The following is a 26,402-nucleotide window of genomic DNA, read 5'->3' on the forward strand; positions in this document are numbered from 1 at the left end:
TACTCCCTTTCCCGGGCTTCCTATCGCATCCGTCTTCCCATCCCACATGACACAGCGCATCAAAGTTTCGGATCTTTTCCCGTCGAAACTGTATTGTCTCCGAAGAGTTCGTTCACATCATACCTCTCAGATGCAATCTAACGCCGCAGTTTATACGATTGGCTTCCGCCTTCGGTCCAGTGCTCTAACTCCCAGCGCTATCACGCTATCCCCCAAGGTTCCATTGCTGCTCATATAGAGACATTCCAACCTAGCTCTCAAAATCAAGCCACGGTATCTGGAGGAACTAGTCCCTGCTGCCCAAACCTTTCAAGTGAAGGTACTGTCCAACATTGACATCACTGCAGTGGTATAGCTTGAGCTGCTTCTCGAAACTTGTTTTATCCCGGTGTCGGGAATTTTGGCATATTAGGGTTTTAAGAGCTGGTCCCAAAACTGTTTCCGGTCATACTTTTTATTTATCCTTTCGGCCATGGCTGGGGGAGTGACAGCAAACACTTTTGATATAGAGCTTATACACTCAGCTAACCTTCCTACCTGCTTGGCACCTGACCGTGGGAAGTGGTGTTTCCGAATAGTAGCAGACGCCGGTCTATAGTCGTCAAAAGAGATTCGAATTTATCAATGGTCTGACAATGGCTCCTTGGAAGATATGGGCCAGAGACGCCACAACTCCAGGTCATTAATTTCATATTCTTGATCTGAGAATTATAGCTCTTTTTCCGGCTGCTACAGGAATGCAAGGAGTTTCTCATGCTAGACCCACTGCAGCACTTTGGTCGTTGTTCAGCGGACAAGGAAGGGTCTGTGAACTTTGGAGGATCAATGGTTGCCTTTCTAATAACGGGGCCGCGAATGGGTGTGATTCGGAAAATGTATAATGATCTGGCCGCTGGTGCAAGGCTCCCAGAGGAGCTTGATGACGTTGTTCACTTCTCGAAGGAGATTTTGTCCGCGGGGGGTGAAGATGCCAACCTTAAGTTTAATAAATTGGCATAGCAACTAACTTGGCAGTTGATATTTCCAGAGGCACATTTTCTCCAGGTTAATGCAGTCCCAAACAAGACAGCTCCATACTAGTCATCCCAGTGCAGTTGATGGCTTTGGACAATAGGAATTTTTGCGGTTAACCATGCTTCTTAAAGCAGTACATATGTGATACCATGGCTAGTTATGTGAAGGTTTCGTGATAGATGCAGCCGCAAGGCAAGGCTTCGCTGTCTGATTCAAGCACGCAGACGATCACCAACACAGTTGATTGATCTAAGTTCCCCCCCTCAGTTGAGTAACTAACCAACCAGAACTCCCTGATGATCATACTGGATGGACATCTTTCCTGATCATGTGCTTTCGACTGCGCTCTTGTCACTGTGGTTGGTGTGCCGCATCTCTGGTCTCTATCCTACCTAATCTCCAGGTTCCCAACAGACGAGCGAACAATAGCCCAAGCGGCAGAGGTGGCATTGGCAGGACAGCCAAACAAGATTTGGTTTCTCGAGAAGATCTATAAAAGGGAAGGATTGGCACTTTTGCAGTCAACTATTGACTTTCGGACAATTCTCGTTTTCTCGCAATCCTCTCCGTCGCGACTTGGCTACTCCTGCATGGGACCTCGCACGAAGATTTTTGACGGATAAGGTCGAGTCGTGGTTGATCTTTTTCCTCCTTCGTCGAACTTTCCAGGATTTTCCAAGATCACCAACGAATGACTAGGCTCCCTACTCCCGATATACTCTTCTTCCCTTCCCGATGCTATTGTGCAACGCTTTCTTTTTGACCACGGGGCCTCGGACTGGCCGAGTCCCATGTGCACATCGCTCTTCCTCTTCCTTCTCGAGCATGATATTGTATCTACGACTGTTGATAGCTGGAGAAGTCACAGACATCATTGATGTCTGACATGGATTGCCTGCCTTGGTTCCTCCCCCCCTTTGGAGGGCGAGTCCTCCTCTACGGCCTGGAACGGGGCGCCTGCTTTGGACCATCGCATGACTAGGTACCTAGGCTTTGCGCGGCATATTTCAGCCCGGTATAAAATAGTTGATTTCACAACCGCAGGACGGCTGGTCAGTTGGCGCATTCTTGAGCAACGCTCTTAATAGCTCCGCGGTTTGGAGTACTCCGTAATATGTATGTGTATATATATTTACCCCGTGCCGCGTCGCTGTTGGATACCTTGTTTCGTCCATCTCGACACCTAGGAAATCTTTCTTGACCGTGAATATTTCTGGGATACGACGGCAACATGGCGTCCTCTTTCGTAAGGGCTCTCGGCCTTTCGATGATTAGTTTCCTTGGGATTTCAATGATTTTTCCGGGAGGTTCTTGCTGCTCGACTTGTGGAAAACATGAAGACATCACACGCGATGTGTGCATTATTGGAGGTGGCTCGTCAGGAACATATGCTGCAGTTCGGTTGCGGGATAAGGGGAAGTCAGTGGTGGTCATAGAGCAGGACGAGACACTCGGAGGGCACACTGATACACTCATCGATCCAAGGACGAAGAAGGCTATCAACTTTGGGGTTGCGATTTTCGATGATTTGGATATCACTAGGGAGTATTTCACACGGCTTGGGATTAAATATAAGGATACGTTTTTTGGCAACGACCCGGGCGTCAAACTCTACGCCAACTTTCAAACGGGGAAAATTGTTGACCATAAGACATCTAACATGTCGGCTGCACTTACTTCTTATGCTATGCAAGCAATGAAATACCCTGAATTGGAAAAAGGATTCATTTTTTCTGATCCAGTCCCAGAGGACTTGGTTATACCTTTCTCCAAGTTCGTGGAAAAGTACGACATTGGTGACGCACTCGAGATAATATATACTTACTGTCAAGGCTACGGCGATCTTCTCGAGCGGCTAACGGTTTACGTGCTGAAGACTTTTGACCTTGCTGTTCTCAACGATCTCAAAAACGGCTTCTTAAACCCGGCCAGCGGGAACAACAACGAAATCTATGACAAGGCGATGGAGATCATCGGATCCGACGTCCTGTTTAAAAGCCGAGTGGAAGATGCAGAGCGTCGCAAAGACGGCGTCAAGCTTACCGTGAAGACACCATCCGGGCGAAAGACAATTCATGCAAAGAAGCTTATTATTTCCATCCCACCGACCCTCCACAACCTTAGGCCGTTTGGCTTGGATGAAAACGAGAAATCCATATTCGGACAGTTCAAGACCACAGGTTACTACACCTCCCTTGTTCGAGTGCCTGGCCTTCCTAAATTTGATAGCATGACCAATTACAATCCGGACACCCCATACAACCTGCCAAAGCTGCCGGATATTTACTGGATCACTCCCACCATCATACCGGACGTCTACGACGTTAAGTATGGCAGCCCTCGTGCGCTCCGCGAGGAGGACGTGAAAAAGGACATCATCCGGAAACTCAGACCGTTCCAAGATGCTAGTGCTAAAGACGCCGAATTCGTGGCATGGTCCAGCCATACTCCCTTCGGAGCGACGGTATCGAGAAAAGCGATTGAATCGGGTTTTTACAAGAAGTTGTACTCCCTGCAAGGCAGGCATAATACCTACTGGACAGGATCTGCATTCCACGCACATAACTCCGGCTTGCTTTGGGAGTATACAAAGAATTTGGTCGATACGCTGGGGATCTAAGATTCGGCCACATAGTTTCGTTTCGGTTTGATATAACATATCCTTGTCCCACCTTTCATGATGTGTCACTTGGCCACCTATAGCTACATGCCATGTGACCGGTTGCAGATTTTGCCTGGAGATTCCGTCAAGTTTATGGTGGTAATAAGAGTTTGGAATGTATATGTAGTTTATCCCCCAGGATAATATGGATCGTCGTTGCTCAGTGGTTGTTGCTGGATTCAACCCTGCCGGTTTCACCGAATCGTGAAGATTCGGTAACATTATGGGATCCTGAGCAATCATAGAGGGAGATTTGGCACTTAGACTGATGTTTTGGAGGGAATGAGACCCGGCTAGTTATATTGAACGGTTAATATGGGGTCTTCGGGCCGAATTTCTGTTGACAGTCCCGATAAAGCGATGCGGAAATCCTGTGACCCATCGTTGCAATTTGCAACCACATCAGAGAACCAAAGATGCCTGGAATATTTACCTGATATATTATTTCTGTGCACTTGTCCTTGATTTTGTTGGGCGAGTAACTCTCAGACGCGTAGCGGAGCAATTGAATCACGCCACGTTCCGTGTGTCGGCGCTCGCTGCACACATTTTTTGTTAGGGAAGTCGAGATATCAGATCTGTTGTATGAACTTTTTAAGGACTAGTTTTATCAAAGCGAGTGTCTTTGATCCCACATGGTGGAGGAATTGTGTTTTATAGCACCGGAATTATCACAGGATGCCAATATGCCGCTCCCTGATGCAAAAGATCAGGATTGCCAGCGTTAAGCAAGGCAACCCAATAATATAACTACGGAGTGACCCTGGGTAGATTTTAGTGGCATGCTTTTTTTTTGAGGGTCACCGCTTTTATGTGATCGGTACTCAATTGATTTATGTGGGCGCTTTTGCTATATTTTGGAGCAACGCGCTTCCATCCAGACTCTTATAACATGGGAGGCGTCAAGACAAGCAATCAAACAGGCATTCAACAGGGGGTTGTCATTGAACGCAAGGCTCGAAAGTTAAAGTCCAAGAGACATTATATGGACATGATCAACCACCACGGGATATTCTTTTGTGATCACAATGCAGTCACATTGAATGCAAAATGTTTGTATTTTTGCTCGTAGATGCGCGCCTTTAACCCCCTAGATTAGATATAGTTACGGAGTACTCCGTACTTGTGAATGTTTTTTAACTTACGCTAAGAATCGTGTTTATGCCGAATTAGGAAAATAGTGGAATGTTGAACGTTAAAATCAACGTTGCTAAATACTCCATACATCAATTAAAATGACCTGTTGACCAGTTGAACAAATTCAGGTCTGTCTTGATTCGCGTCCATAGCCCATTCTTACTTTGTTTTCAGATAAGTCAAAGACGCGGGCTTGAAAGGAAATGTCCCAGAGTCATGGCGCGCCCGCAGTCACGCTAAAACCTCGTCGCCTGCTTCGTGGCGAGATCACATATTCCGCTGCAAAAACTCAGGACGCCAATATTCTCCATGAGCTGGGCTACAGGGATCAGAAAATTCGATATTTTACTCATCTCTACCGGAATCGCAAGCTGATTGAAACAATTGTTGCGCACCACCTCGGCTTGGCTTCGGCAAATGCATGTCATCTTGTTGATGTGGAGGACTGGATAGATGGAAGCTTCAATGTTTGCATCGGAGTTGATATCGATGGCCAGGAACGAGATGGCGGAAATAAATTGATGATTCGATTTCCCTTGCCATACCGGGTTGGCGAGGACTCTTGCCCAGGAAACGCAGATGAGAAGATCCGTTGTGAAGTGGGCACATATGCATGGCTCCAAGAAAACTGTCCAGATGTGCCCATTCCGCGCCTGTACGGATTTGGACTATCTACTGGTCAGACCGTACGTGCTCCCCTGGGGTATCTGCTGAGAACATTCATTACTCACAAGTCCAGTTCACTCTTCTCGACAACCTGCCGTTTATAACCCGCGCTATTGAGTATGTGCGCCGTTGTTTGTTAAAATGGCTGGGGCATCCAGTTCCTTCTCGCTACGTTCAACATCAAAGCAAAGTGAATTCTACCCTAAGCACAGGGTATTTGTTGATTGAATATATCGATCCATCACGGGGCAAAATGCTTTCCGAAACATGGGAGGAAGGACGCCATGATGTTAACTTGAGAACAAATCTCTTCCATGGTATTTCACGCATTTTACTGGCTTTGGCACGTACACCGTTACCAAAAATCGGTTCCTTTGTTTTAGATAATAGAGGGTACTTGAGTTTAAGTAACAGACCTCTTACTCTTCAACATCAACTATTGGAAAATGAGCACATTCCAGTTGACATCCCGCGAAATGTGACTTATTCCACAGTTGACTCCTATATCAATGATATTCTTGCCTACCATGAGAGCCGCTTCCGCCACCAGCCTAATGCGCTCAGTGATCTTCAGGATGGCTTCTATCAGACATGTGCATTGATGGTTATGAGAAGTGTTTGGCCTTGTTTTTTTCGCCGTGATCTTTTTCGAGGTCCATTCTTTCTATGCCTCACCGATCTACATCAGAGCAACATTTTTGTGGATGATGATTGGAATGTCAAGTGCCTTATCGATCTCGAGTGGGCCTGCTCCCGCCCTGTGGAAATGATCCACCCTCCGTATTGGTTGGCAAACCAAACTATCGATATGGTTGACGTCGATGACTACGAGAGTCTTCGCAAAGAATTCATGGAGGCCCTTGAGGAGGAAGAAACGAAGAGCACGCCAGGATTGCAACAGTCGCCAGTCCAACTATACCCCATTTTGCAACAGGGATGGGAGAGAGGGACCTTTTGGTGCTCTCTTGCGCTTAATAGCCCAACAGCCTTGTTCAAGATCTTCTACGACTACATCCAACCGAAGTTCTCTAAGACTCATAAAGATGACGAAGCATTCTGGTTAATCACGATGCGTTACTGGGCGTTTGATGCATTTAATTTTCTTGAACGCAAATTGAAAGAGAAGGAGCAATACGATATATCTTTGCGGGAAGCATTTGAGGAATGTTCGGATGCTAAGACCAATACATCTTAGATGTTCACAGGGATACACTTCATGTTCTCCCACTTTGATTTTCACCTTCCTTCTTGTTCCCATTCCCGCCACTTACTTCTCGTTTCTCCTCTTCTTCTTTCGCCCTTCTCGCTGCGTTGGCAAGAGAAAGGATCGCTTGTCTCCCCCTGTTTGCTTTTGCAGCTTCGGCCGAGGAGGAGAGCTGTTGAATGGTTTTGGCATCTGTTTTGATAGCGATCTCTGCTTCTTCGACTTTACCATCGTAACTTGAGTCACAGTGTCGGTCACCCATTTTGTGAAAATGCGGATGGCTAATTTAGTGTCAGCATTTGGAGCAAATGAAAAAGAAAGGAGGGAAAAGGGGACAGGAAGGAAGGAGGAGAAGGAAAAAGATATGTTATTAAAGCTCTTACTGGAGCGGTTCGTTTGCTGGGAATCCTGTTAGCAGAATTGCTCCTGAAATAGCGAGCTGTACAATATTTGTATTGAAAACACAGGGTGTGAAGCTTCTCGAGGAGAGTGCAGCGGTCTATCTGGTTTTTTGTACTCCGTACTGGATGTGGTAATTAGGCATGGGTGAGGTATACGGAATGGCCCTGGGTGCGGCTATTATCTTACACTAGCACAAAGCACAGAGACAGCTAATAAAATTTTTCCGGTTGACCGCTATTTCAGAAACGGAGGTTCAATACGCTGGCGCAGGGAGGAGGTGAAGCCAGTTGTTCGGATCTCATTGGCATTCTACGTGACGGTGCTTGGGCGGATGGAACGAATTGAAAGAGGGATAGAGCGGGGTGATCTTCCAATAGCCATCTGATAAAGAACTAGTCAAATCACTGTTGAAACCAGCCACGTCTGAATGAATTCATTGCGGGGTGCAGAGCATTTCTGCCGGGGATCCGAGCTACTGTATCCCTAGGCGATGAAACCTGGCGTGGAACAAGGGAAGGGCATGAGGGCGCGTTTGGTGAGTGGGTTTAGTCGGGTAGGGGTCGTTTGGCGTCGACGGTCTAGGCTTTTGCCGCCGCCCGTCACTAATTTTGGCAACGCGCCGGGGGAGGATGACGTAGACAGGTACAAGACATGCCCGGTACTTTGCAGTTACCCCTAGATGCAGACGGATCTCAGGTCTAGAATCCTCGACCATTTCTCAATTGACCTTGTGCCACCGGAGAGCATAGCTTTGGATAGCTCTGAGAAAAGATCTTTGAGCGCTCCTTTATTTTAAGCACTCTACCTTCTATGGCTTGACCGGGAGTATGCCCCAAACGATTCTCCATCGCCACAGAAAATGGCCTCGGAAGAGCCGTCAGAGCGCTACACACTAAAGGTCACCGCCGGCCCTACATACGATCCCAAAACACATCAGATAGTCCCAGTCAACGCCGACGAGACGCTGACGATTGAGACCGAGCATACCACCGCGAAGCTCTGCGTGCGAATTAGAGATTACAACGGTGCGTCTGCAAGAACCTCTCCTCCCAACTCGTTCGATAGGCTTTTATCACTCTCTCACACTGACCTCCCCTTTATGTACAGGACTCCCTCCCAATACCCCTCGCACATGCAGATACTTCTCCCACCCAGACCACCAGGACGACCAATACTCCATCGCCGTTAGCTTCATTCCCAAACGGACTATCCCTGGCTGCGCGCTTGTCTTTGGCAATGATTTTGACCGGCCCATTCGCGATCGATTACCGCCGGGGACGAACTATGCGCTCAAGATCGTCAAATGGATGATCGATCCTGGTCTAGAGGGGGATGCGTATGCCGATAAACCGTACCTGTACGGCGCTGCACTGTCGAGCTGGAATTATTTTAGAATATGTGAGCGCGAAGGGGTGGCGTCTAGGCCTAGCTCGGCTGGTGAAAAGCCAGCATCGCCGAATGGGAGTCAGGAGAGTATCGCGAGTAGCGGAGGCAATAGTAAGGGCAGCGATTGGCAGGGATCAGTAACTTCGCTGGAGCTGCATGAAGAGGTCATTGAGGAGGGTGGTGAAGGAACTGGGAAGCAGATCCGTGAGAGCCTCAATATCCCCGGCGATGCGAGTTCTCGAAAGAAATACTTTCTGGATCAGAACAATCGCCGCATGTTCGAGTTTGAGGCTGGACGGCTGTACAAGGCCGATTTTGGGAATCCCTATCTAGGATTTAGTGGTACGCAAATACCTCCCCCCAAAACAAATCAACTCTTTGATACGGTGTGGAGGGGACAGTGTTGACATGGTTCGAACAGATTTCTCGCTCAGACTACCGGGTTTTAGTCTCAATGTTGCCAAATACATAGACCGGAAAAATCACTCACTGCGCTATGTGCTGAAGAATAAGAATACTGGAGATGTGTTTTTCGTGGTTGTTTTTACTCTGCTGCTCAACAACGAGGACGAGAGTGAGGACCAGAGTAGTGGGGAGGAGGCGCAGCAAGAAGAACAAGAGGAATCGGAGGTAGACTAGACACGCACGACATGAGATCTGGTTGAACGATTTTAGATGATTTTGTTTTTAAAACTATCTGACAACAATGCCAAGAACCGGGAACAGTTCAAAATGAGCCCCTAAGCTCCAGAATTCACACCTCTAATATACACCCGCTTTTTATCCTTTTTTTTTTTTTTTTCCTTTTCAGCGATTCGCACTTATCTAAAGGCGTCTGAGAACGTCCTGGAGGACTTCCTCGGTTGTAGCCTTGCCTCCGAGGTCGGGAGACAAGAACTTGCCCTCATCCAGGTTTGCGTCGACAGCAGCGTAGATCTTTGCAGCGGCCTCTTCCTCGCCCAAGAACTCAAGCATAAGACCTGCACTGCGGAGGGTAGCGATGGGGTTGGCGATTCCCTTGCCTTCGATATCGGGAGCGCTGCCGTGGCATGGTTCGCCAATAGCAAATCCATCGCCGACGTTTGCGCTCGGAACCAAGCCCAAGCTGCCAACCAATGCAGCGGCTCCGTCAGAGAGGATGTCTCCGTACAGGTTGGGGGCGACGATCACGTCATAGTAAGATGGTTGGCGGAAGAGCTTGTAGACCATGGAGTCGACGATCTGCTCTTCGATCTCGACGCTGGAGAATTTCTCCGCGGCCAATGCCTTGCGGGCGGTTTCGCGGAACAATCCGTCGGTCTGACTCAAGACGTTACTCTTGTGGGTAATTGTGACCATGGGGCCTGATCGAGGGGCCGCCTGTCCCGTCTCACGAATCTTCTGGCGACGGAGGGCGATCTCTCCCGCAATGGTTGCAATGCGGGATGAAGCACGCTCAGATATTCTCTTGATTGCCTCGGCCACCTTGCCTTCAGGGGTGTCGTAGGACTTCTCGTCTTTAACGTAGAGGTCTTCGGTATTCTCACGGACGATGACAAGGTCAATTGGAGCAGGAACGTTTGCACCGGGGGTGGTCTTCACAGGCCGGACGTTGGCATAGAGATCCAGGCGCTTGCGGAGGGCAACAATGGGCGAGGAATATCCAGCAACCTTGGTAGTCGGGGAGCTAAATCAGAAATAATTGCAGTGGTAAGTATCTTTTTTTTTTTTTCCCTTCCCCCCAATGCTTATATCAAATTGCAAAAAAAGATTTCGGTGACTATTTACCTAACGGCACCAAAGAGGGCGCCATCACATTCCTTCTTCAAGGTGTCCACGGTCTTGTCTGGTAGGGCGGTTTTCGTCCGTTTGAAAGTCTCGAAGCCGGCATCCAAGTCGACAAAGGAGAATTTTAGCCCTAGAGAAGCCGGAAGCGCTTCGAGGATTCGACGGCCGGCCTAGATATAGCGTCGTTATTACTCAATCGGTCGATTTGCCAGTCCTTTGGAGCTCCAGAGAGCAGTGTGTGGTAGCATACCGGAATGACCTCTCTACCAATGCCATCGCCAGGGATGAGGCCTGCGATAATGCATGCACGTTAGCGGGTACCCGGTCGAGACAATAAGAAGAGCAATTTACCTATTCTGAGGGTTCTTGAGGCTGCCATGACTGCCGGTGCGTGCTGCAGGAGCAAGAAATAATGACTGTTTTCCTGCAGGCTCAGCGGAGTGCGATGTCGGCGAAAATGGCCGGAAGAGAGGCCGGGGCCCCGGGTTATCGTTGTTCCGCAAGCAATGGTCTCCCGGTCGCGGTTTGTTTCTCTTTTTCCTTTTCCGCTCACAAAAAAAGCTGCTTTTGCTTGCACTCGACAAGTGTGTGTACGTATACAGCGGAAATGGGTGCTCTTTCGGATCACATTGCGATCTAGGGCTGTGCAAACTGCCCTGATGTACAGGATGTACGGCTGTGTCCAGCTACGTCCGTGTTGCAGATGTTATTCTTAGAACATGGACACAAGTAAGGCTGAAGAGGCCGTGTCATCTGTAGTTAGTCGTGTGTGAGAGAGTGTGTATAACTAAGGCTCCCATTTGAAGCTGATAAACCAGCCCGATGGCCATCTTTCCGACGGGAACGGGTCATCCTCTGCTCTCTGAGAGAGGCAAGCCATGCCATGCCATGCCATCCCATGCCCCGATGGGACGTCACAGGCCACGGTGGATGTTTCGAAGCCCCTTTTTCCAGGGCCTGGGCTTTTTATTAGCTAATTAACTGCAGACCCGCCAAGGTTGGTGATACTCCGGAACCTCCCTTAAAATCATTGCCTGCTGGCCTCCGACCTCAAGAATCCCTCTCCAATCTGCCCTGATACAACCCTTGGGCTCCAGGCAATCTGTTTCTTCGTATCCTGTTACCAGGTCCATCTCTTCAGCCCACGCCGTTTGTTTGTCCCTGGGACCCGCCTGGTGTCGTCCATTGGCTGCGTCTTCCGTCCCAAATTCAGTCACACAATCACGTTACCTCCCCGACGCGCGCTGCAAATCCATCCTCAGGCTCCCTGGCAACCCGCCCACCGACCACTTCGCCTTCAAACTTCTTTGCGTGTTTCATAATAATCTCCCCTTCCTCACCTCAACTCACCCTCTCTCGCTCTCTCTCTTTTCTTAAAACGACAACCGTCAACGTCTTCTTCGCCCAGCTCTCTATGCTTACTTTGCCCTAGCACAACGTCGTACCGGAATCCAGGACGCAATGTCGGACAAACCGACGCAGACAGGTGTCCGCAGCTTGTTGGCCAAGTTCGAAAACAACATCTCGACCTCCCCTCCGTCGCGTGGCCGCTCCCCAATTGGCGCAGATGGCTCAGGAACTGTTCGTCCGCTCTCCAAAGTTCGCGCAAGCTTCATCCCCGTCGAACGCAACGGTGGCTCCGGATCTCCCTTGGGATGGCTGAGAAGTACCGATTCCGGTGTCTCCCCGGTCAACACAAAGCCCATGCACGAGTTTGGAGGCCCAATCGAAAGATCTACGCCTCTGTCGCCCACGGGCTCGATACATAGAGCTTTTCCTGCCAAATCGAACCCCCCGACTCCGATGACCGAAAAGAGGGAATCAACTGGCGGTGCGAATACCACAACACGCGATGTTCCGGGCGAAGTGATACAGGGTCTGGGAGCTATCCTGAAGGGTTCAGCGTTTGAAGATTCGAAACTACAGCTGCAGAAGAACGGATCACCCCCGCGGGGATTGAGTTCAGCTGTTCCTGAACCAAACAAGACCGTGGTGCCAGAACCCAAAACACACAGTCCACCAAAGGAGACATTACAGCCTACCAACCCGAATGCGCCGGATACCAAGACAACGTCTTCCCGTCCTGCGAATATAGTAATCCCAAAGGAACCAAACCGCAAGGTTTCTAAAAGCACGCTCCCCAAGGGCCCAAAAACGCCACCTGCCCCCCGAACCCCGAAACTCCCGGCTACTCCTGACTCGCATATTAACAAAACAAATGCCGTCAACAGCCCTGCCGTTGCGAGGGAAGTAAACAAAACTCACTCGCGTGTCAATACCCCAAGAAGATCTGGTCGCTCGTCTTCGAGCCCAGTGACCCAAGACAAACGTGCCTTGTCCACAAGGGAAATTGTTTCCAGGCCTGGCTCGAAGCAAACATCTCCAAACCATCCAAAGATCCGACCAAAGTCTCCAACGCGTCCAGTCCGTCTCCCCAGCTCAATGACCGCGCCAACTGCATCATCGGCGGCCAAAACCAACAGTACATCTTCACGCCCTCCCAGTCGCAATGGCGTCAACGCGAACAAGCTTGCGCGAAAGGTCTCCTCACTACGCATGGATCGATCCACAGCTGCCCCGAAAACAAGTGTTCCTTCGACGACGGTGCGAAAACAGGTTTCTCATGCTTCGCTCGCGCCACCACCAAACTTGGGACTCGACAGGCCAAAGTCTCGCACAAGCAACGTCAGTGCACGGGCACCCGATGAATCCTTCTTGGCAAGGATGATGCGGCCAACCGCTAGTTCAGCAAACAAAGTGCACGATAAGATCGACGCAAAGAGTCCTCCAAGGCCGTCCCGGACAACGCAAACTGGGCGAAAGGTATCGGATCAAAATCACACCAGCTCAAGAAAACCGCCAAAGGCGAAATCCCCCGAGGCCGAGCGCCACGAAGTGAAATATCCCGTAGCAACCTCTCCTGAAGCGAAATTACATGCGCAAACTGCTGCTAAAGAAGGACTTACTGGCGAGGACGTTACCTCGCAAGAGCCTCAGGAGCCAGAGAGCAATGTTGAAATCACCGAGCCCCCGGTTCCTTATGAACTTGAAGTGTCCGTGGTAGAAGAAACTCCCGCAGCCCCAGCCGCTGAAATCAAGGAACCCGAAGCTCTAGAAGCCTGATCGCCCCTACATTGTCTCACAACATTGAATTGCATCGCAAATAGGTTTTTTTTTTTTTTTTTAATATGAATTCGATATTGGGATCAATCTCGGCTTACCAATACTACTGTTTTCTTCAATTCTTCCCCGGCCTTTTCTGGTCCACATTAAACCCAATTCCAAGACAAATCAATGCCGACAACTTCTCCATATGTATTCGTCCCCTGGAACCATGTTCTACTTCACTTCTTATCTGTCTGATTCTATTTGGTTCCATATTTGGTTCTTTTTCTAAATGTCGGGATAATCCTACTGCTCTTGGTTTTTTGCTTCATATTTTTGTTCTTTTTTTTGTTGTCTTTTTTTTTTTTTTTTTTTTTTTTTTTTGACTTACTACCCATAAGCAGAGCGGAGATGGAGCATTACATTTGATCATAACTATACATTGTATTGAGGCCTTATTCTCCTTCTTTTTTTCCTTTTTGAACAAGGAAATGTAAGAGGAACTAAACTTTAAAGAATTATATAAATATTTATAATCCAGTTTTACTTCTTGACGATTGTGCGTTTTGCATTTTCTGTGCCGTTCTATGGGACCAACTTGATTCTGGGAAGCACGGAGCAGCATGGGGGTTCAAAGCTCTTCCAATTAACTCCTCTGTAACTATGAAAGATGGAGTTCCATAAGCAACGAGTATCTTTTTTGTTTAGCAACCAGCTCATTGCCTCGGCCTTGGGGGGGGGGGGAAGGAAAGAAAAGAAAAGAAAAGAGAAAATAATGATCCCCGACTGTATGGTGCCATGGCCCGGAAGATTGGAAAAGTGATGAAACGCGGGCTCCACTCAGGATCGCCGGGGCGTAAGGGGGTCATTTTATGGGCTCTTTTACTAGTGTCAGCAGGACACAGAGAAGTGTTCTCTGAAGGCCCCTATTTAGTGATCAAACACAATTGGCACAGAGCACAAGGGGATCAGTCCCCAGGGCATTTTTGACAGGGCTGGACACCCTCAAGTGAGCTTCGAAGGACAGAGGAATTCTCCCATCACCTCTCCAGTGGGGTGCAGTAAAGCAAACACATCAACGCTCAGAGAGCCACTATAAAGAGGCCAACTGATCCAGCTCCAGAATTGCCAGCACCTCACAATCTGATTTTCTTGGTATCTGAACTGTATGGCACCTCCCACTCCACAATCTCACATATCGGGCTCCCAAGAGCAAACATCTCGCGGTTTATAGTCCCAACAATGTGGAGATGAGACCTAGGAGAACCAGGAGGGCAGTAGCGGGCTTCACAGACATATCAGTCATGAGGATAGTCCCTCTCAAGATCAGAGTCAGCAAAGTCACCCAGCTTGATACGCCACCCATCACACAGAAAGACATTCTTGGTTGGCAGTCTCCCCAGATAATCTCATGGTGGTACAAATATGCTACACCCTCTGCAAACTGAACTGCCAGCTGGAGCCGGGTTTGCAGGCCAGGTGGATCTGCAGAGCTGCTCACAATGTTATCTTGTAGGCTGCCATGGGGAGCCCGCTCTAGACGCAAAGCCTATGCTCTTAAAACCGAGTCTGGGCTGTCCAAAACACCAGTCTCAAGGCCATGGAACTGGAGGATGCGTTCATGCTTCCCCAGAATTTTATAGACGCTTGCCTCCTTTGGCAGCCTCTTGTCTGATTCTTCTGCATCCTTGCCAGGCCCAAGGGCCTCCCTGCCCTCATATCAAACTGTCCTGCCCTTTAAAACTGATGGTCTATCCTCGGCAAACCCAGTGCTGCTGTCGTTCGCAACAGCATACACAACATTGTTGGGCAGTGTGACCAAGGATTTGGATTTTGCCCTCTTTAATCAATTTTCGGGGCCATATCTGTCGGCAGGAACGAGATTTGTGGTTTCTGGCGTCGGCCGTCTATTCTGGATCCGCGAGAAGCGCGTTGTCAAGACTGTCGGAGGAGACAGTTACATACATTTCCAGAGGCCGAATAGATTTGTTTTCTTTACCGCCTGCGTTTCTCCCTTCATCCATCGGTTTGAGACTTCCTAGCAAGAGGATACCATGTTGTTGGAGACATGTTGGATTACTACTTTACGCAAATTTTTGCAAGGCACTATATATAAAGAGCAACAGTACTCCGTACCAGCTACACCATCATCTGAAACCGGACAACACATATGCTAATATCGCTCACAATTAACACAAGCACACGCACTAAACACGGAAAATAGGAAATGTTTGCGCATTAAAAATTATAGGGGACTTTCACAGCTTCTTCTCCAGCTTTTTAAGGAACCTGTTGACCCCCTTCTCAACCCGCATTGCATTTTCTGTGATTTTGCCTGGCTTCTTGTCTCCGGAAGTCAGGCTTCCTGATCCGCGACGTTGATGGTACCTATGCTCGTTTTCAGTAGGCCTATATACCTGATTATGGATGTCGTACGCGTTTCCCATGGTTTGCTGAGGTTGACCATACGAATAGTCTGAATACCCACTAATGGGGACTTGCGGCTGTTGAGGATGGGGCTGAGATTGAGGCTGGTACGCTTGATGTTGGCCGTAGATGGCGGGGGGCGTTTGCGGCTGACTGTAAGCGACAGCATGCTGTTGTTGGAATTGCTGGGCTTGGCTATAATTTTCAGCGCCGGGAGGTGGCCCAAAACTCTGCTGTCGGTAAATTCCTATGTTGGGTTCCTGGGATGGGGGTTGCTGTGCATAATTCAGCGGTGCCGGTGGTCCGGAAGCGGGTGGCCCGGTGGTTACAGGCCCACTCGTCGGCCCAAACGAAAGCCCGCTGCTATGGGGAGGTGGCGATTGCGGTTGAGTCAGCCCTGCGGTTGGAGGTGGTGAAGTATACATTGCTGACCCGGAGGATCCGGGCAGGTGCGTGAAATGTGTGCCTTGCTCTCGAGCTGCTGCAGCTGCCAGCCCCGTCCCGGTTGCAGCATCTGGCGGCGGGGGTGTCTTTTCGCGGTGTTTGATCGGCTCTGGCGCAGCTGGTGCAGCAGGATTGTAAGCCAAGGGCGCATAGTTTTCGGCTTTTTGATCCTGTGGTTGCTTCTCGGGCTCTTCTGACGAGCTAACTTGCGCTGTTGGAGGCTGAGCAACAGTCGAGGCCGATTTAACCGGTGGGGCACCTGGAGGGGGGGGCGGCAAATTCGTCGAGCTTGTTGGGGACGTTCTCCCTGGATAATTGTTTTGATATCCTGGGTCGGATATAGCGGCCTGTTCTAACTGCTGAACAACAGTACTCATAGACGACGTCTGCTGTGACGGTTGAGTTGCAATGATATCAATTTGAGACGGGTCCAAGATCCGCCGTACTGTTGCTAGGAAAAGTCCGGCGTCGTCCACGGTCCAGAAGTATATATCCAGTGTATGGAGCTTATGGAGGGTTCCACTGGTATCGTGAGGGTGACCACTTATGAGGGACCATTCATTGGTGGCAAGTTGGCCTGGCTGTTCCCCCGATACGCTTTGCCGTTGGGCATTAACCGTCAAGGTAAACAGAGTAGGAAACTTGTCCGAATTCCGTAAGAGCGTGGCCCCCAAAGCTACACAGTCTTGCATGAATATACACACTATCTCCAATACCAGGCGGTCACTCTGGGAGAGAACATACAGCCAGCAAAAGCATCTTGCTCAGGAAGGCCTGGATTATTGGCTATCTCAATCCTGGCCTTGTGCTGGGTCGCATCATGGTATAAGTAGAGGTATGACCCTTTATCGAATCGATGAAGCGGGGGCCGTGGAGAGGGCGGAGAGAAATAATAGTGCACATCCGCAAATCTGCAAGACGCTTAGAAACCGGCGTACTTCAGCTGCAGCGCTGTATCACTCACACTGTCAATAAGCGTTCTTCTCCCGGGAGGGGCGGCATTCGTGAATCGGTGGTACGGTGGTACCTTCGGAGCGGGTATGTAAGTTTAAAATTAACTTGCTGTAAATATCAGCTTGAGGCAACCGAGGGGCACGGGGAGCGAAGAGCGATCCAGGTGCGAGAGAGAGGATGAGGACTCCGGCTTCTGTCCATCGTGGCTGGAGGCAAGCCCGCGCTTAAGAGGTGCACCAGCGGGCTGCTGGGGGTCTTTCGGGCGGCATCGAAGCAAGCGACGATCCGACGAATGGCCGGGCCGATCGACGTGCAGCGGGCGCTTAAACGGGATGGCGGATACGCGAACTGATTGGCCAACGCGATACCGGGGCAGTTACGATACCATACACCTAAATAGTAGATTTTGACCAATGGAGATTAGTAGTTTTGGATAGCGCGGTACAGTACCGCTTTCCCTCTTTCGGTCCGGAGTGGAAGATTATCCGGGAGATTTTTCGAAGCCGCCCGTTGGAAAGGTTGTTTCGATCGAATCTTCAGTTGGAGGCAGCGGAAGCAATTGTTCGGGTCACACTCAACAAGCCATTTCGAAGTCATATCCCATCCAAGAGAGGCAATTGGTCCCGTCGCAAGAAAAAGAGGTATTGTGCGAAAATTCCAACGACGAAAATACCTGCTATTTCTAACGCGCTGGCCGCCAGACTAGATCCAATACCCTCGAGCAATCATCCCCAGTTTCGCCATCGTGAGCCGTTCAAAGACCCCACCGGGGCCTTTTCACCTCTATATAACCACCGAAAATGTCCCTTGTCAACCTCGCCCATGTTTGCTCCCACATAACAAATGCCTCCAAAGCCCGCCTCTCAACAACCTCTGTTCCATACACCAAGCTCCACCAGAATGTCCTGCATGCGTTCCGCCATACCGGTCTCATTTCGTCCGTTGTTCTAGGGGGCGCAACTCCCCCACCCCCTCACTTCCTTCTGAACCAACCCTCTGCTGAGGAGCTGGCTGAGATTTTGGACCCCGTCACAAAAGAGAACATTGCATCTCGTCGGTTATGGGTGGGCCTAAAATACTGGCAGAGTGAACCGTTAATTACCAAAATATCCCTGATTAGCAAGCCTACACGCCGTGTCACCCTTGATCTCCCATCTCTCCGCCAAATCGTCAGGGGTAACGAGGCTAGGCACGTTGATGGACTCCGATCTCCCGGAGAATGTATATTCCTCTCGACGTCGAAGGGTGTATTCGAAGCTAGAGAGTGCGTGGAGCGAAGTGTCGGAGGATATGCGCTGTGTAGAGTCGTCTAATGGGTATTTTGAAATTCTGTTGCATGATAATTGGAGTTCCTGGGCGGGTTTTCGCGTGCTACCTTGAGGGCAAAAACACGCTCCCTTTGGACCGGCACGCCATCTTGTATATTATTAGATATGTTTCTGATCGTGTACTCCGTGTTCTTATCGGTTCTTTTCAAGGCAAATAGAAACGATCTTCCCTTGACTGGAACCCCCACGGTCTCACTTTAGCACCTGAAAAGATGGTCAATAAAGGGCCTCTTGCAAGCAACGTTTTTTCTTAGCGTCCGATGGCGATCTATAGGGCGATCCCCAGAGTATTGGACACTTGATAAAGCTCGGCAAAGCTCCTAGTCACTGATTCCAATTCTACCCAGGTCGATAGCCGATGTTGCGAGACATGCAGCGAAAGTTCCGATCTAGCCATTTGAAACTTCAAGCATCACGTACTTTTTCTATGCGTGGGTACTTTTCAATTTTAGTCAGTGAACATTTTCGTTCATACCCTTTCCAACTGTTGAGAATGGCAAAGTCCGCAGATCATTCCGTACTCTTCGTAATCGATTTTTCTGGCCCGCACGAAGGATGTAAGGCACCCTCAATGTCCCCAGTTCGACCCCGTAGATAACCCAGTTTAGTCGATGGAGAATGTTTAATCCGATCGACCGAGTACGGGCATCCTTGCAGCCTTCTCTCCGACTCGCCAGCTTTTCCAACCTCAACCTTCAAACGGCCAGCAATCGCCTCAAAGCAAATTGTATCTCTATCGCGGCAGAAATGCCTAGTTATAGCTTAAAAGTCACTCACCTGTCTGTCGGAATGGGTTCTCGCCCACTGGCTTGCCAGCCACAAGCCCGTTACTTCTCCATCTTCCCGATATCAGGTAGCACCAGCCGGTTGGCCGTTATGTCACAATATTCAGTTACGTCAGACTAAGACCAGCTAAATTACAGTTCCTGCAGTTGACATGAACCGTCTGCAAATCAGCTGCGAATGGAGATAATCCCAGAGAAAGAGCCTAATGCCTTACGATTGCTGCCCAAAGGCTTGGTTTTCTTGCAGCAAAGTAGCGGCCTAAATAATCCTCGAGAAAGAGCCTATTATTGCCCTGTCATTGCTGCCCAATCCCTACGGTCCTTTTGCTTATCCTCATCTCAACATGTCTGAAGCGCCCCTTAACACCTCGGGGCCCTTCTTTTTTGAGACTCCTGAATCACAATTGTGACAACCCCCTTCTCCCTTTCGTTGAATTCCGTGGCCGCCACTTACAAGGGTTAGCGTCCGGCCCCCCCTTTCCAGAAAACCCAGGATAGTGTGCCATGCTTCCGCGACTGAATCGCTGGTGTCCTTTTCAAAATCTGTCACGCGCGCTGCCGTCTGGTCAGAAAACTGGGCTTTTAGCGAATTACGACCCGTGAAAATGACGATATTGATCGCTTTCATCTAAGTTATTTCGAAGATCTTTCCTTGTCGATACTTCCCATTTCGATATCTATTGAGACGATTCCTCTGTCTTCCGCTTCCTCCTGATTAGCAGTTGTTGATGCCTGCTGGGGGCAGTTTTTTAATCTATCCTTGACCAGGCGAACTTCTTTTATTTCCGTTAAAAGATATACAGGGCAGACTCCCCCGCCTTTACTCGTGTGGAATTATATACCAATATTTCTTTTTTTTTATTTTTTTGATTTGATTGCCGCTGCAGCTTAACATGGCATATGCACATTTCGTTCCGTTTGGAAAGCATGGCCAAACCAGAGACTCGCCGTTTAGTCCGGGATCTTGCGATCCACTATCGATCTCTGCGCGAAGGTCGGTTGACTTTTATTTCCTTTCTCCCCCTCCCGGTATTGGACCGCGCTCACGAAACTGTGCAAGCCCGGGAACCGGCAGAGATCATGGGATTCAACCACCCTGGGACACTTCTGAGGCATCGAGAGCGTACAGCAACAGGTATATAATTGGTCCACAAATATACTGTTGGGAAAGAGGCGCTGAGGTTGCAAACATTGAATCAGGATATCGTCCCCCAAAAAGGATCAATTCCATCAGAAGCATACGGAAGCGGCCCCTTACTCTGAGCGGCCCGATTTCTCTGAAACCTGGAGCATTTATGCCAATAGCAATAGATTGTCTTTGTCTCCTTTGTCCTATGATCAATATTCTTATCCACCGCCATCTCTCATGCCACGGCCAATTGGAGAACAACTGGCGCAAGCACCAATTAATGGCGGTTTGGAGATGCCTGCTTCTACTTGCAGTGATATCCGCGCTCCAAAGACGCTCATTTCAGGAGAACCAAATTTATTTCCCGAACGGCTAAAACGGCGAGCAACGGATAGCGTAAGAGGAGCCGGACGATACCACTCACAACGGCGGCCAGGCAACAGGGATGAGTTTGATGGACCAACTCAGCTTCTAGACATGCCGTCTGCTATAACCGTGGAAATTCAGGAAGATGATCTCCCTCTCCTTCCTACAACTTTGGATGTGCAAGAACAAGATCAGATCCTTTCTGACGTTAATGATCGTTTGTCAAAATGTGCTTTCGATTTTGTGGCAAAATACCAGTTCCCTATCCCTCTAGAATCAGACAAAAAGCATGTTAGGAGCCCACAGGACCGCGAATGGACTGAATGGGTTTATCTTTTGAAAAGGCTTGCCACAAAGCGGCGAATTCCTGCCAGGGTCCTGTATAATGGGCAGATTAAGCAGTTTGTAACCGTGCTGGAAAATGCCCTGGAAACACGCCATGTGACCAAGAATCAAAATCGTCCGTTGAAAGACGACCGCAATATCCTTCAGTTTATTTCCGCGGGAACCCAAGTTGCTAAGATCCTCAAGGATGCCTCTGCCATGGAGTACTTTGATTGGTTGTATGTCCAAACAGAGAGATATATCCACGAACGGCGAATTCACCGAGAGAAGCTTGCATTCCATAAGGGCCTCTAGGACTAGGCCTGATCGTTTATGTATATCGCCCTCTTCAGCTGGCCGGGAATGTTTCAGTTTACGCCCGAGGAGTTTGTACCGTTATTGAAGCTGACAAGTTCTAATACCCCGCCATCATGAATAGCATCCAGAGAATTTCGAAGCAATACGAAACCTCGTGAGCCTCCCGCGCTCGATAGGAAGAGCTCAAATTAGTGGATACGAAGATGGATCGTGTGCGGAATCACGGTAATTCCGTTGCGACATGCGAATGGGACCCTCTCTTTGGCCGGGATTAAAGTGATAAATGTCCATTTTTTGATCTCATCTGTCTCTCGGGCCTTGCGGGCAACACCAACGACCAATTTTCCGGGCTCTATTATTGGGCCATATTTTTCGCTGCCAGTTTTTTACCTGCATAATTTCCTGAACCCCCCGTACACGTCCACTCGTTTTTCTCTATCTCCACAAGGCTGCCATTTCATTCATTTAACTCCCAACCCGGGCCTACCCTCACTTCACTTGGATTCCCCATTTACTTTTTCTTTTTTGGCCCTTGGAGCTCGATGACGAGTAATCGCCATAGTAAGAGACGATAATTCTAGCCTCCATTCCAATTGTCATCTGTATATGTTACTATAATAGACAGCCACTTTTTTAATTTCTTTTTGTTATCCTGGTTGGAAAGATAATGCGATTTTTTCGATACACCAATCAATGTTGCATTCTTTTTTACCTGGCAGAAGTTAAATTTGGTGCAAGGCCCGGAAATACTCATCTTAGCAAGAAGATACCATGGTTTAATATATGAAACGAGGCTGAAGAGTTCCCTTATTACTTTTGGGGTACTCAAAACGTATCTATATCAAGATATATTTCGTGCGACCTCAGTCATTATATACGGAGAGGAGATTATCCAAACGCAACATTCTATACAAAAAAATAAAAAGAAAGGCCTCCATGCACATGGAGCCTCACACCTACTAATCCGCGTAATCTGTCGCTCTCTTCCTCTCGCTTATTTTCCAAGCATTCCCATCGCCCCATGGATGACGACGGTGGCCAACGACCTCATGCGACGCCACCTCCACATCCATATCCCCACCAGACCAACGGTCGAGAAAAGCATTGCGCCCAAGACGCGAATCAGCACTTTACTTTGGCGCGCGGTGGCCTCCTCGACTTCCGAATACCGCTGATTCCCAAAACTCACACGGGCATACTGCGTCGACCAGCCCAGACTAGGTGCGTATCGATATAGTGCCTCTTCAATAGCCTTGCGGATCCGATAGGTGGATGATTTGACGCCCCAGCGCATCTCAATGTAGTTGCGACGAGACAGATCGTTGATAGCATGCGCGTCGGGAACGCGCTGGCGGGTATACGCGTTTAATGCGGCTGCGCGTAGTTCTTTGATGCGAGCGGGGTCGTTGGCGTTTTCGGGGGAGTACACGCCGGATTCATCGAGAAGTTCGAAGAGGATTCGGACATCCTCGAGGCCTGCGTTCAGGCCCTGACCATAGAATGGAAGGACGGCATGAGATGCGTCGCCTAGGATGACGACGCTCGAGTTGAAATGGTGGGGGGAGCATTTGATACTGATCAATGGGAGGTGTGGATTGTTCATGAACTGCTCTTTCAGGGATTCCGGAGGGATAAGCTCCGGTGATACCCCCGGGAAATGCACATTGAAGAACTCGTACAGTTGGTCGGGAGACTTTTCAAGTGCGGAAAAATGGGCCGATGGGGCAAAGAGCGTGCAAACAAAGGACTTGTCTGGAGATGGCAGTGCGATGAACATGAATTCGCGTCCAGGCCAAATATGAAGGTGATTGGGGGAAATACGGAAGTCATTGTCGTCCGATGGTTTAATCTGGAATTCGCACCACAGGGTATCGATATACTCCTGTTGGTAATCCATTCGCGCGAATTTCATCAAGTGGAATCTGGTGGCAGAATGTGCACCATCAGCACCGATCAACAAATCAAACGGGACCTCGAGCTCCGGAGCTCGTGTGACGTTGATAGATTTATCATCCTGGCTAGAATCTGCTTTGAATGTCCCCACGGTATCACCTGGGGTTCTCCGTTCGAACCAGGCTTTATTGTTTCTAAAATCGGCTCCTGTTAGCTTGTGGTTGAAGAAGAGCTTAACATTGGGCGTCTGCTCAAGCTCATTCAGAAGAATTGTATTCAAGGTGCCACGGTCTATCGCATTGATGTACTATCGCCCAGATAAGCAATTCAGCCCTGTAAGCAGCAGGGAAGGCTCTCAGGTATGACTGACTCGACCATGAACATCATATGCCTGTGCCTCTTCCCAGAGCTTTCCGCTGCTTGCACGCCCATGGATCATACGCCCATGCATGGGAATAGCCTCATGAAGAATTTGCTGAACAAATCCGGGGCGGTGCGACGACTCCATGGAATGGATCCCACGCTCTGATATTGCGAGGTTGATCGACTTGGTGAAGTTTAGAGGAATGGTCGATGGATCACGGAGATCTGCCCGAAGAAAAATGAATATGTACCCCCAAATTACAAGATTCAAAATAGGAAGACGATCAATGCCAAGAAGCAGCAAATAGTAGACCAATTACAGTGAATAACGCATTAAGCTGAATATCAGTCAGGGATCAGGACAATGATGGGGAATAACTGTGCAGCGTGTGACAAAAATCGAACCATTATTGTGATCCTGACCAGAGAGGCAAAAGGAGGCCCCATTGTGTTGGAGCAGAAAGCAGTTTGTGAACAAAACACTGGATATGAGAAAATGAAAAGGATATTCAGACCAGATCGGTCCGGGTATTAACCAAGAATCACTCTCATTGACAACTAGGGGATTTATCACCAAAAAGCATCTCAACAGGACAAAGTACTCCTGTCGCGTGACATACCTCCGCGAAGTTCATAGAGCTCGACATTGTCACCTCGGGCGGCGGCATAGAGGGCCGCTAAGGAGCCCACTGGGCCTGCGCCCACAATTACAACCTTGCGTTGCTTCGATCCGCCAGGCATATTGTGAGTAGTGATTTTTTGAAGTTTTCAGACGTTGTTGAGTCAAAATATATTTTCTGGCGGGGCAATTCACAAAAGGTGCCTCCGGAAGTGAAATAGCCGCGAACAACGTCACACCTTTGAATGAGATTCACGTGATAGATGCGGCTAGAGCGTCTGTGGCGCCTAATGGTTCCCTTCTTTGAGTCCCGCCAGCAGCAGAACTTGGAAGCCAGAACGCCCGCAACGCTGCCTGATCGACACGCTTAACGGCCAGCGGGCAGTCTCGGTTCTCCACGAAGGAAGATCTCAGGCATTTTTTTACGGCTGGTTAACTTTGTTGACACCATCACTCCCTCCTAGGTTCAAATTAAAGAGGAGCACAACGTGTTTTACTTTTACCTATTTTTACCTTTATTTTTTTTATTTTTATTTTTTTTTTTTAAAAAAAAAACAAGGATCCAAGATAAGATCGATAGGAATTCCGCAACAATGGGTGAGGTTGATGCCAAAAACTGCATAGGACTGGACTGCAGAAATCCAGCAGGCAGTCTACGATGTCCGACATGCCTTAAAATTGGAATAGAAAGTTATTTCTGTTCCCAGGACTGCTTTAAGCGTAGTTGGGTACGCTTCCAGACAGGCTCGCAAGGTGCTGAGGCCGCTCACACGAGGCTTGGACGGAGCTGACTACTCGATAGGCTGAACATAAAGCGATCCATAAAAGCAAATGTGATTACCCTATTCCTCATACTTAAAGTTCTCCTTCAAATCGATCTGACCGAATTCTTCCCTTAGCAACGTACGACCCTTTCCCGACATACCCTTATACTGGCAAGCTACGGCCAGTGTATCCTTTGTCTCCACAAAACAAGGTCCCCCCCAATGTTGTCCAGCCTGATTACGCTATTGATGGAATTCCACGCTCCGAGCAGAAACTTTTTGGCCGGAACAATATCAGAATTCTTACCGAAAAGGAACAAGATGGAATGAGGAAGGTATGCCGTATGGGAAGAGAGGTCCTGGATATCGCAGCCCGTGAGATTAAAGTGGGCGTGACAACCGATCATATTGATAAAGTCGTCTATCAAGCGTGTATGGAACGAAAGGTGAGTATTGTCCTTATGCGTCTGGACATCTCGGGAGTGGATGAAAACTGATTTGATACATCAGGCATATCCCTCGCCCCTGAATTATATGAACTTTCCTAAGTCAGTGTGTACCTCGGTCAACGAAGTCATTTGCCATGGCATTCCCGACCAACGGCCGCTCGAGGACGGAGATATCATCAATATCGACATTTCCATATACCATGGTGGTTTCCATGCAGATCTCAACGAAACATACTACGTAGGAGACAAATCACTTGCGGATCCTGACACAGTTCGCGTGGTCGAAACGGCGAGGGAATGCTTAGACAAGGCTATTGAAATTGTGAAACCGGGAATGTTATTCCGTGAGCCGGGAAATGTCATCGAGAAACACGCAAAGAGTCGGGACTGCAGTGTCGTGAGAACTTATTGCGGTCATGGTGTAAACCAGCTCTTCCACACGGCTCCAAGTATCCCACATTATGCGAAAAGTAAGACCGTCGGATCGGCAAAGCCCGGCATGTGCTTCACTATCGAGCCCATGATCAATTTGGGAAGCTATAGGGATAAGACGTGGCCGGACAATTGGACCAGTGTCACCATAGATGGAAAGAAATCGGCTCAGTTTGAGCACACTCTGCTGGTAACAGAGACAGGTGTTGAAATTCTTACCGCAAGGCAATCTGATTCACCAGGTGGACCGGTCTCAATGCCTTCTATATCCGGTGACTAAAGCATGAAGATCTATTGCATTATTTTCCGAAACTAGCGACTCCGTCATTTTCACTCAAAGATGTATCTTGTACTCCGTAGCCCTGAAAGTGATTGACGATGATCCACTTAAAATTTCAATTTGTATGTACTCCATATTCGGCTTCAATACCCCGCTCTTCCTGTCTTTCGGGATAATCTTCAAA

The 26,402-nt window shown here is 48.9% G+C and overlaps 11 protein-coding genes across 11 annotated transcripts; 7 read left to right on the forward strand and 4 right to left on the reverse strand.

Annotated features, from left to right (window-relative positions):
- Positions 1-2,245: 2,245 nt before the first annotated feature.
- On the forward strand, positions 2,246-3,983 carry CIMG_08030 (amine oxidase; the record flags this gene model as incomplete). The annotated part of the gene is made up of 1 exon (XM_001240866.2): positions 2,246-3,983. One exon carries the CDS (start codon positions 2,246-2,248, stop codon positions 3,632-3,634), a length of 1,389 nt encoding a protein of 462 aa, XP_001240867.1. The 3' UTR covers positions 3,635-3,983.
- Positions 3,984-4,952: 969 nt separating this feature from the next.
- CIMG_12072 (uncharacterized protein) lies at positions 4,953-6,674 on the forward strand (the record flags this gene model as incomplete). The annotated part of the gene is made up of 2 exons (XM_012358554.1): positions 4,953-5,499; positions 5,553-6,674. The coding sequence occupies exons 1-2, from the start codon at positions 5,017-5,019 to the stop codon at positions 6,672-6,674; spliced, it is 1,605 nt and encodes a 534-aa protein (XP_012213977.1). The 5' UTR covers positions 4,953-5,016.
- Positions 6,675-7,791: 1,117 nt separating this feature from the next.
- Positions 7,792-9,257, forward strand: CIMG_08028 (uncharacterized protein). The gene is made up of 3 exons (XM_001240864.2): positions 7,792-8,110; positions 8,193-8,813; positions 8,893-9,257. Exons 1-3 carry the CDS (start codon positions 7,945-7,947, stop codon positions 9,108-9,110), a joined length of 1,005 nt encoding a protein of 334 aa, XP_001240865.2. The 5' UTR covers positions 7,792-7,944; the 3' UTR covers positions 9,111-9,257.
- On the reverse strand, positions 9,131-10,663 carry CIMG_08027 (isocitrate dehydrogenase LysB). The gene is made up of 4 exons (XM_001240863.2): positions 10,590-10,663; positions 10,489-10,529; positions 10,239-10,408; positions 9,131-10,137 (listed from the first exon to the last, which is right to left on the reverse strand). The coding sequence occupies exons 1-4, from the start codon at positions 10,615-10,617 to the stop codon at positions 9,297-9,299; spliced, it is 1,080 nt and encodes a 359-aa protein (XP_001240864.1). The 5' UTR covers positions 10,618-10,663; the 3' UTR covers positions 9,131-9,296.
- A 1,036-nt stretch (positions 10,664-11,699) lies between these two features.
- On the forward strand, positions 11,700-13,361 carry CIMG_08026 (uncharacterized protein; the record flags this gene model as incomplete). Its single annotated transcript, XM_001240862.1, has 1 exon — positions 11,700-13,361. The coding sequence occupies one exon, from the start codon at positions 11,700-11,702 to the stop codon at positions 13,359-13,361; it is 1,662 nt and encodes a 553-aa protein (XP_001240863.1).
- Positions 13,362-15,400: 2,039 nt separating this feature from the next.
- On the reverse strand, positions 15,401-17,216 carry CIMG_08025 (uncharacterized protein; the record flags this gene model as incomplete). The annotated part of the gene is made up of 3 exons (XM_001240861.2): positions 15,401-16,890; positions 16,959-17,125; positions 17,179-17,216. The coding sequence occupies 3 exons, from the start codon at positions 17,214-17,216 to the stop codon at positions 15,602-15,604; spliced, it is 1,494 nt and encodes a 497-aa protein (XP_001240862.2). The 3' UTR covers positions 15,401-15,601.
- Positions 17,217-17,968: 752 nt separating this feature from the next.
- On the forward strand, positions 17,969-18,481 carry CIMG_08024 (mitochondrial 37S ribosomal protein MRPS8; the record flags this gene model as incomplete). The annotated part of the gene is made up of 1 exon (XM_001240860.2): positions 17,969-18,481. One exon carries the CDS (start codon positions 17,969-17,971, stop codon positions 18,479-18,481), a length of 513 nt encoding a protein of 170 aa, XP_001240861.2.
- A 525-nt stretch (positions 18,482-19,006) lies between these two features.
- CIMG_08023 (uncharacterized protein) lies at positions 19,007-19,909 on the reverse strand (the record flags this gene model as incomplete). Its single annotated transcript, XM_001240859.2, has 3 exons — positions 19,007-19,247; positions 19,497-19,540; positions 19,736-19,909. The coding sequence occupies 3 exons, from the start codon at positions 19,907-19,909 to the stop codon at positions 19,007-19,009; spliced, it is 459 nt and encodes a 152-aa protein (XP_001240860.2).
- CIMG_08022 (uncharacterized protein) lies at positions 19,360-21,415 on the forward strand (the record flags this gene model as incomplete). Its single annotated transcript, XM_001240858.2, has 2 exons — positions 19,360-20,416; positions 20,482-21,415. Exons 1-2 carry the CDS (start codon positions 20,175-20,177, stop codon positions 21,413-21,415), a joined length of 1,176 nt encoding a protein of 391 aa, XP_001240859.2. The 5' UTR covers positions 19,360-20,174.
- Positions 21,416-22,213: 798 nt separating this feature from the next.
- Positions 22,214-24,444, reverse strand: CIMG_08021 (kynurenine 3-monooxygenase). The gene is made up of 3 exons (XM_001240857.2): positions 24,295-24,444; positions 23,682-23,899; positions 22,214-23,618 (listed from the first exon to the last, which is right to left on the reverse strand). Exons 1-3 carry the CDS (start codon positions 24,413-24,415, stop codon positions 22,413-22,415), a joined length of 1,545 nt encoding a protein of 514 aa, XP_001240858.1. The 5' UTR covers positions 24,416-24,444; the 3' UTR covers positions 22,214-22,412.
- Positions 24,445-24,729: 285 nt separating this feature from the next.
- On the forward strand, positions 24,730-26,365 carry CIMG_08020 (methionine aminopeptidase, type I). Its single transcript, XM_001240856.2, has 4 exons — positions 24,730-25,021; positions 25,096-25,126; positions 25,193-25,503; positions 25,568-26,365. Exons 1-4 carry the CDS (start codon positions 24,887-24,889, stop codon positions 26,216-26,218), a joined length of 1,128 nt encoding a protein of 375 aa, XP_001240857.1. The 5' UTR covers positions 24,730-24,886; the 3' UTR covers positions 26,219-26,365.
- The last annotated feature ends 37 nt before the right edge of the window (positions 26,366-26,402 follow it).

This window comes from Coccidioides immitis (genome assembly GCF_000149335.2).
Source record: "Coccidioides immitis RS genomic scaffold supercont3.3, whole genome shotgun sequence".
Classification (NCBI taxonomy): domain Eukaryota; kingdom Fungi; phylum Ascomycota; class Eurotiomycetes; order Onygenales; family Onygenaceae; genus Coccidioides; species Coccidioides immitis.

What these genes read in the sequence shown, in the direction of transcription:
- CIMG_08028 (XM_001240864.2), top strand. Translation starts at nt 7,945, where the DNA reads ATGGCCTCGGAAGAGCCGTCAGAGCGCTACACACTAAAGGTCACCGCC. An exon ending in GCGAATTAGAGATTACAACG is followed by an intron (nt 8,111 to 8,192) that starts GTGCGTCTGCAA and finishes CTTTATGTACAG; the next exon opens with GACTCCCTCCCAATACCCCT. An exon ending in TCCCTATCTAGGATTTAGTG is followed by an intron (nt 8,814 to 8,892) that starts GTACGCAAATAC and finishes TGGTTCGAACAG; the next exon opens with ATTTCTCGCTCAGACTACCG.
- CIMG_08027 (XM_001240863.2), bottom strand. Translation starts at nt 10,617, where the DNA reads ATGGCAGCCTCAAGAACCCTCAGAATAG. An exon ending in CTCAAGAACCCTCAGAATAG is followed by an intron (nt 10,530 to 10,589) that starts GTAAATTGCTCT and finishes GCATTATCGCAG; the next exon opens with GCCTCATCCCTGGCGATGGC. An exon ending in TTGGTAGAGAGGTCATTCCG is followed by an intron (nt 10,409 to 10,488) that starts GTATGCTACCAC and finishes CGCTATATCTAG; the next exon opens with GCCGGCCGTCGAATCCTCGA.
- CIMG_08021 (XM_001240857.2), bottom strand. Translation starts at nt 24,415, where the DNA reads ATGCCTGGCGGATCGAAGCAACGCAAGGTTGTAATTGTGGGCGCAGGC. An exon ending in GCTCTATGAACTTCGCGGAG is followed by an intron (nt 23,900 to 24,294) that starts GTATGTCACGCG and finishes TTCTTCGGGCAG; the next exon opens with ATCTCCGTGATCCATCGACC. An exon ending in CATATGATGTTCATGGTCGA is followed by an intron (nt 23,619 to 23,681) that starts GTCAGTCATACC and finishes TCTGGGCGATAG; the next exon opens with TACATCAATGCGATAGACCG.
- CIMG_08020 (XM_001240856.2), top strand. Translation starts at nt 24,887, where the DNA reads ATGGGTGAGGTTGATGCCAAAAACTGCATAGGACTGGACTGCAGAAAT. An exon ending in ACTGCTTTAAGCGTAGTTGG is followed by an intron (nt 25,022 to 25,095) that starts GTACGCTTCCAG and finishes ACTACTCGATAG; the next exon opens with GCTGAACATAAAGCGATCCA. An exon ending in AAGCGTGTATGGAACGAAAG is followed by an intron (nt 25,504 to 25,567) that starts GTGAGTATTGTC and finishes TTGATACATCAG; the next exon opens with GCATATCCCTCGCCCCTGAA.